Raw genomic sequence first — 8,011 nt, forward strand, 5'->3', positions numbered from 1 at the left:
GAATGATGCATTATTCAAAGGTAATTGCTTCGTTTGAAATTACTTGTAAAGTGAATGAGAAAGAAGCTGCAACAATTGGAACAAATGAAGGCCGAAGCCCCCAAGCCTATTCCAGAATAACAAGAGCTATTATGGCAATAAAGGATATTGTGAGCAAATATTGAAAGGCGTGTTTTGTGGCATTCATATAAATCTCTCTCTGATGACCTCTAGTTTTGTATCTAAGGTTTTCCATTTACTCATAACTGCTTATTAGTCATATATAAGATGCCTACCAGTGCCTTCATTAGCAACTATCAGCCTTGTACTCAGCCCAATATTCCCCTAAAAGACCTTATCCTACGGTTTTCATGTTTTAAGATGAAGATATTGCTCAATTATAAAACTTGAGTAACTAAGTTCACGGACAAGTCCTATGTCATGCGCTGGCTAATCCTCAAAGCTAGTAGTTGGTCAGTCTCGCACCTATCATGTGTATACTCTTTTTTTACTGAATACATCAACTTTACGATTGTCTCAAATGAATTTGGTTTGAGTTAAAGGTTTCTGGCATCTGCATCTACAATGGAGAATGTTTTTGCTGAGCATTGCTCCCGGGGGCTGTTATGTGATAGAGCTATCCAATTGCTCCATTGTCTACGTATGATCATTAATGGGCTTCTCGAATCCCTAGCTGGATAGGTACAGAGTCTACTAGCAGTGATGTGAGCAGCGAGCACTATTACCTACTTAGCTCGAGGGGACTCTAGTAGTAAGTAAGTAGACTCTATTAGTGAGGAGTGAGCGCGGTAGTTGGTCTCCGCCGAGTGAAGCATTGAAGGCGATCAAACAAGGCAAACCACACAACAACACAACACTGCGGCAGTGCAGCCCAGCTCACTCCATTTGACCCCGGGGCCCGACGTGAATAGTCGTAAAAGCAAGCACACGTCGGAATCGTGGTGGAGTTCAGGTGAGTCGTGACTCGTGACTCTCTCGCTCAGAGCTCTCTTTTCCTCCCACCAACCTTCGTCGCATTCATGTCCTGCTCATTTGCCAATTATGTAGGTAGATACTCGACAGGCAGAAGAGAGAGAGCTGCATTTCAAAAAGGAGTAACTGAAAGTCCGTCGAGTCGAGAGCCGAGGCTTATCACTCTTATCTTTTCACACGACCATCGTCATCTTCACACTCGCAGACGAGCTCTCATCAAAAGTGCAGCTCAGGTTTCAGCTTTGAGCCTCGTCACTGACAGTGTTGGGGTACGTGTAGATGAGTACAAGTCTATGCAAAGAAGGAAGAGCTACCTAGAGAAAGACAGACAGACAGAGAGAGCGAGAGTGAGAGAGAGAGAGAGAGAGAGAGAGTGTGTGTGTGTGTGAGTGAAACTTGAAAGAGATACCTAGAGATTCATTCATTGCAGCTCACATGGCTACCCTCCTCCCCCTGTGTACTGGGGCAATTACTGGCTTCTTTCTCTTCTTCCTTTCATCCTTTGCGGTACACACTGCAGCTCAAGGGGGGGACTACTACGCGACAAGCTGTCCGAATGCACAGATCATAGCGCGAAATACCCTTAGAGGTCTCTTTGTCAGAGACCCTACAGCCCCAGCTGCTATGCTTCGCTTGGTTTTCCATGACTGTCAAGTCAATGTAAGTTGGAAGTGCTTGAGATCTGTCTTCATTTGCACTCAAAGCATGATAGCGAGCTACTCCTGTCAATATTGTTATCTGAGCATGCGTTACTATGATTAGAGGGGATGTGTATGGCTTTGTTAAACAGGATACATTGTGCTTATCACTGTTGAGTATTTATGGTCTTTGTATTTAGAGCTTGATTAAAGGTGCAGTTCCGTAGTATTGTTAGGTTATGTTTTTGGCATTCAGAACCTGATAGTTTACACTATATTTAAGCACTTCAGTATGCAATAGGCTGTAACTATCTCATGAGAAATGATTAAGCATTCCTATTAGACATTGCTTGAGCACATCCTCCAGAGCAGTTTTCTCTGGGGCATGACCAACGTGTGTTCAAGAGATTAATGGCTGATGATAAGAGCTTCCATGGTCTTGCAGGGATGCGATGCTTCCATTATGCTTGACAATGGCTCAGATGGTAGCACAGAGCTGGAATCTGGTTCAAATCTGGGCATCCGGCGTCTGGATTTCATAGATGATGTGAAGGCCAGGCTGGAGGCTGCCTGTCCACAGACTGTCTCATGTGCAGACATCATCGCCATGGCTGGCCGAGATGCTGTTGCTCTTAATGGAGGCCCAGACATCGACATCCCTCTGGGAAGATTGGATGGCCTTGATGCAAGTCAAGCTGCAGCTGACGCAGCCCTACCGGCCGCCACCATAAGCGTCGCGGGGATGCTAAACCTGTTTGGCATCATGGGTATGAGCACAGAAGAAAGTGTGGCCATCTTAGGTGAGTTACTGGCTATGTTTTGCATGCTTCTCCCAAGGCCTTCATGTAGTGTAAGTCCTAGTTTGCTTCGGAGGTTAACCTATTGTGCATTTTGTTCAAAGTTAAGGCTCTGACACACACGCCAACGCCCCAGCTTGTCCTCCTTCAGGCTTGAGCTTCGTTTAGACTGCTGGAAAGTAAGAATTGACATAAAGAATAGCAAGGTAGTTTGTAACGAAAGCTGTTGATCCGTAGATGTTTCTTCTAAGGGGTAGCATCAGACATGACTTGGCGAGCTGCAGTACACTGTAGAATACGAAGCGAATGGTCTGGCTGTGCCTATGGCAGCTCTAGCCTGTTGAATAGACCTCATCATCCCCGCAAAGCAAGCATCATACAGCCTAGCACTGTCCAGATTGTGAAGATTAGTGTTATTATCATTATTATTTCGTTCCGTTGGGCGTGACATGGTATGAGAATTAGTTATCTGTGCTTTACATTAATGCGAGTTCAATGCCTTAGAGGGTCGGAAATCACATGAAATGTAACATCAGGCTTCAACCTGTCCTGGCCATCGTTCTATATTATCAATAATAAATACCTTATTAACCTAAGCTTTGGAACTTATCTTGCCCAGCATGGCGGGAATATCGTCTCTAAGGTGGCTGTCGAGGTCTTACCCTACCTGGCTTTCTTCTAGATTTTCATGTCCATTTTACAATCTTAGGAAATCTGTTATTGCATGCACGCTCAGAGTAAACGGCAAAATGATCATCCTTTGGTAGTACGGTGGAGACGGTAGTGCCCTTATATAACTAACTTCCAGGCCGTTTAATAAATAGACATCCAAGAATTACATAACATATTTTTCCTAGTTAGTAGGAGTATGATTAGAGTTATTTAAGGATCAAATTATAGCATGCATTATGAACACACCTTGATCGATTTGATTTTGATCAAGCTTTTTTTTCAAATTCCTTTGACAAATTGGCACTAAAGTTTGTTCATGTGAGCTTATTTTATTGTGGTTGAGATTTTCGTTTTTTTTTGACTAACTACGCTACAAATAGATGTTTTGATTTTTATTGACAATTTTCACTTTCCTCTAACAAATTACGATACCAATTCTTAGGTCATGTGAGCTTTGGGGGGTTGGTGTAGAGAGAGAAGGGCCTAGGGAGTTGTACTTGCACCCTTGGAGGAGACGACTTTAAATCTTATGGTGCAAGCTAATAGAAAGTGGCTATGCGCTAGTGCCACTAATGCCTTGTAGTAAAACATGTTTTGTGTTGTTATCGGGCAACCCTTGAACACTATAAACACTTCATTTCTTGACTTTGAACACTTGATTTTTTTTAAAATGTGTTTTAGTTATTTCTCAAGGAGATATATTGGTTTAGTTTGAGTATGAAGCCATTCAGCTTTTGAAGATGCTAGCTTGTCCTCTTTGCATGTGTAAAGCACCTTCCTGGCTAGAAGCAAAACTTTTTGTGTAGGATGGATAGGAGGTCACTTCACACATGAACATGGGAGTTTGCCTTTTTCACTTGTGAGCCTTTCTAACCTTGTATCTTGAAATTGAGAACATGAAGTGTTAAAACTAGTCTATTAAGCTTTATAATGAAGGTTGGTAAGTCATAGACCGCACACATGAGCTCAAGGGCTGAACTGTGGTGGATATAGACAAGGTGTTTCAGTAGAGCTACAACTACCTCTCAAACTTCTACATGTTAGGTAATCATAGCATATTTGAGCTATTTATGGGAACTAACATAGAAGATTTCAATGGTTTTTGGAGGATATTACAATTCAACTATGGTGGAGGAGATTCTCTTGCCATGTCAAATAGTGTAAATTGTGGTAGTTGTATTTTTCACTAGAGTAGGTCATGTGTGGAGTTTATCGAGTGGCTAGCAAGCAAGGCCGGAGTGTTTGTCTAATATTTAAACTCCGTATTTAATCTCATTCCTCTCCTCCATATTTAATCTCATTCCTTAAGTTATTGCAAACTTTTTAGTCTCTTGTATTTGTCCTTTTTCTCTTTTTCACTTTCCACCAAAGGTTTTAGAAAGTTTCTAGACGTAGAGGTTGTTACTATTGTTGCTTTGTCCTCCTTGTCTCTCCTTCTTGTCTTTCCTCTTTTCAATGGTTTTCACTTTTCAGTGGTTTTCATGTAGAAAATGATTCGAGGCAAAGTAGGTGAGCCTAGGCCCCACATACTAATTGTACCTAGAATTATCTCTTTTTTTTTTAATGAAAAGCAACAAACCTCTAGAGAACCATGATTGTAGAAGCCTTTTTTAAAAGGGCACTTTTTACGCATTAAAATATATTGGAGTTCTTTAGGGTGATGTTAGTTTTTTTAACTGGGAATAATTTGAGCAATTTGATTAGAAGGTAGGTCACACCTAATTGTTATTTACCGAAGGTAGATTGTTAAGGCTCCTCTGCGGAAGATACATAGTTGTATAAGACGTTGATGCTTGATGATGGTGGGTGCATGGTGGTATATCAGGGGCGCACACTCTGGGGGTGGCGCACTGCACCAACTTCGTGAACCGGCTGTACCCGGCCAAGGATCCCAACCTGGGCCTGCTCTTCGCCAACACGCTCAGGGCCCGCTGCCCGCCGCGCTTCCCATCCAACGCCTTCGCCGCCCTCGACACCACCAACTTCCGCTTCGATACCGCCTACTTCGCTAACGTCCTCAACGGCCGCGGCCTCCTCACCATCGACTCAGAGATCGGCCTCGACCCGCAGACCAGCGCCATCGTCCAGGACTACGCCTCCAATCCCTCCGCCTTCTTCAGCGCCTTCTCCTCCGCCTTCGTCAAGCTCTCCTCCTTCCAGGTCATCTCTGGCTCCTCCGCTCAAGGCGAGGTCCGCGTCAACTGCCACTCCACCAACAGCTAGACCATATGTAACTCTATTCATCAACCCACCCAGAACACACCACACACGCAGGACGCAGGATCTCACTCGCCTATTCATGCTGTATTGAACATCCATCTGTCATATTCCCTTCTGCATAACATGAGAGCATCTCCCCCAACCACCTCGCCTCCATATTCCAGGACTTCAAGCCTCGCTTATTGAAGCTATATATATATATAGAGAGAGAGAGAGAGAGAGAGAGAGAGATTTCATCTCCTACCCTCACCCTATCGCTCTTATCACCTCATTGCACCCATCCTCCATCTAGTACATTATGTCTGTCACTCCCTCCCTCATTTTCCTTCATGTCAGTGGTTTCGTCGAAAAGATCCTCTTTCCCTTAACAATTATCGTAGCATTATTATCTGTCAGACTGTCGTTCTGGAATGGATATGGCATAATTCACTCATTTGTTACTGCTGTATGGCTCTTTGTTAATTGGATGGCTCTTTTGTCCATGATATCGCTCTCTTCAATTTTGGTTATTATGCTCGTTAGCTCGGCTCAACTCCTTCTAAGTCAAGCTGTTGACGCTCATTTTAGTTCTTTTCTTTAATTTTTGTTGTTACTACTTGGAAAATAGAAAGTTGTCGCATTATATCTATAGGATAGGATAATAATGCACTCTTTTATTTAACAATGTACGGGTGTTGTAGCCTCATATATATGTACGCAATGGTATGTAGAGCTCAGCATTGTACTTTTAGCAATGATAAATAAATTGATATCGATTATCTTTTGGATTAAAGGTCTATACAATGACTTGCAAATAAAAGTCTCGGTATAACATATCACTACAAGGATATAGGGAAATAGTGATGGCTGTTTGTGACATAATTTAATGGCGTTGCTATTTAATAGCGATGGTACTTACATATAAAAAAAACAGGTCAAAACTCGAGCGCAGTATTTTGCGCAAAAGAGTGAAAGAGAGAGTCAACTACATTGTGTGTCTAAGAGAGAGGGAGAGGAAGAGAAAAAGAGGGAGAATGAGAGCATCTCACCGTCGTTACTGTCGTTGACGAAGAAGAGGAGGAAGTGCATGAAGGGTGAAGTTGTCGTTGCAAAGAGGAGCTGTCGAGTTCATCCTCGGACTTGCGGTGAGTGCATTGCTCTCTCTTGGCTTGTTCTTATTTTTTCTCATTTCCTTTAGTTTGTTTTTGTTAAAAATTATGTGTATTAAAGGAGAGAGAGAAAATGAGAAAGGAAAAGGAAGAGAGAAAGAGAGAGTGAGGGAGAGAGGAAAAGGAATGGATGAAAAACAAAGAGAGGGGAAGATCTTGTTCTTTAATTTCTTCTTTTCTTATTTGTAGTAGTAGTGGTGGTAGTAGTAGAGAGAGAGAAAGAGATGTTTTGTTAAAGGTGCACCTTGGGGGTGTTCGATGCTTCGGGAATACGAGTAGTAGTAGTAGTGGTGGTAGTAGTAGTAATAGTAGAGAGAGAGAGAGAGAGAAAGGTTTTGTTAAAGGTGAACCTTGGGTGTGTTCGACGCTTCGGGAAGGCGAGTATTAGTAGTAGTAGTAATATGTGTTCAACGCTTCGAAAAGGCAAGTACTAGTAGTAGTAGTAGAGAGAACTCCCACCTATGACCATGCTCCTGGGCATATCTAGGAGACCCCTGTACATCTGGTGTACCTACGGGGATAGTATCTCTCGGAGTAGCACCCATAGAGGTGCCATCTATAGGCTGCTAAGTAAAAGCTAGAGTGACTGGAGTAGATATCCCCACAGGTGTGAGAAATCCCATAGGTAACACAACTCCAGCAGTACGACAAGAACGAAGACACTACGTCAGTACCTTCCCAACAACCACATAAGCCACACTCTCTCGAACCACCACGAGAGCAAGGAGTAGCACTTATATCCTGAGTCGACTGCGGACTCACTGTATCCATGTCTCCGCAGCATCCCCCAGAACCACTCCCTCCATCCGGCCTAAGTTTGGAGCATCGAGCTCGTCTACTAGAAACTGAAGCATTAGAGCGCACCGAAGTAGATCTAACAAAACGGCCTAATGGTGTTTGAGACAGCTCCTGGTCTGCCATATCTCTGAATCGAGCCATCTGATCTGGAGACATACGCACGAAGATCTCATGTAGCTCCTCCTTGCTCATCCCTCACCTCATCGTGCTGATCTAAATATCCACAAAGGTCACCTACATAGACAAAAATTGATGTTAGCATAATCAATATAAATAAAGCAAAGCACTGTAATATAAATCTTTAAAAAAATTATCTTACTTAAAATGCATATCTTATGTATCCTTATAAGCGATTCGTCAACGAATTGAGTAGGTGGATGCTTCAAGTATGAAGTACCCTATGGTCCCATGTCAATCTCCTAACACAACTCCGCATACACTGGAAGGTCGATAGACATGTCATCATAAAAGGATGAGTTCATCTCATTCTCAAAGAATTCTTGGACTCCTGTATTTTCATCATTGTTACCTGATTCTAGCTCCTCTACATGCTCCAAGCTTTTGGTGGTCTCCACCCCTTGCAATATCAATCCCTTTATTTACATACTGTCCTTATCTACGTTGGGAACATTGCTTTGATAATATACTCTAGCACTTCGGAGAGCCGAAGGTATAATATACCATCATCGAGGTTGTTGGAGATTTGGATAGGAAATTACATATTCAAAATTACGTACAAGAGAGATTTAACTTTTGTGATATGTAC

General features: G+C 42.7%; 1 protein-coding gene across 1 annotated transcript; it reads left to right on the forward strand.

The window, feature by feature from the left end:
- Nucleotides 1-1,032: 1,032 nt before the first annotated feature.
- LOC148025953 (peroxidase 29-like) lies at nt 1,033-5,681 on the forward strand. Its single transcript, XM_087693198.1, has 3 exons — nt 1,033-1,632; nt 2,056-2,410; nt 4,905-5,681. Exons 1-3 carry the CDS (start codon nt 1,408-1,410, stop codon nt 5,300-5,302), a joined length of 978 nt encoding a protein of 325 aa, XP_087549324.1. The 5' UTR covers nt 1,033-1,407; the 3' UTR covers nt 5,303-5,681.
- Nucleotides 5,682-8,011: the final 2,330 nt, after the last annotated feature.

The sequence above is a fragment of the Lygodium microphyllum genome, chromosome 14, assembly GCF_053477565.2.
Source record: "Lygodium microphyllum isolate KBCC chromosome 14, Lygodium_microphyllum_v1.1.10, whole genome shotgun sequence".
Classification (NCBI taxonomy): Eukaryota; Viridiplantae; Streptophyta; class Polypodiopsida; order Schizaeales; family Lygodiaceae; genus Lygodium; species Lygodium microphyllum.

Excerpts from the sequence above, each read along its gene's own strand:
- LOC148025953 (XM_087693198.1), top strand. The coding sequence starts at position 1,408 with ATGGCTACCCTCCTCCCCCTGTGTACTGGGGCAATTACTGGCTTCTTT. Across the intron at positions 1,633-2,055 it reads TCCATGACTGTCAAGTCAAT|GGATGCGATGCTTCCATTAT; the intron begins GTAAGTTGGAAG and ends ATGGTCTTGCAG. Across the intron at positions 2,411-4,904 it reads AGAAAGTGTGGCCATCTTAG|GGGCGCACACTCTGGGGGTG; the intron begins GTGAGTTACTGG and ends GTGGTATATCAG.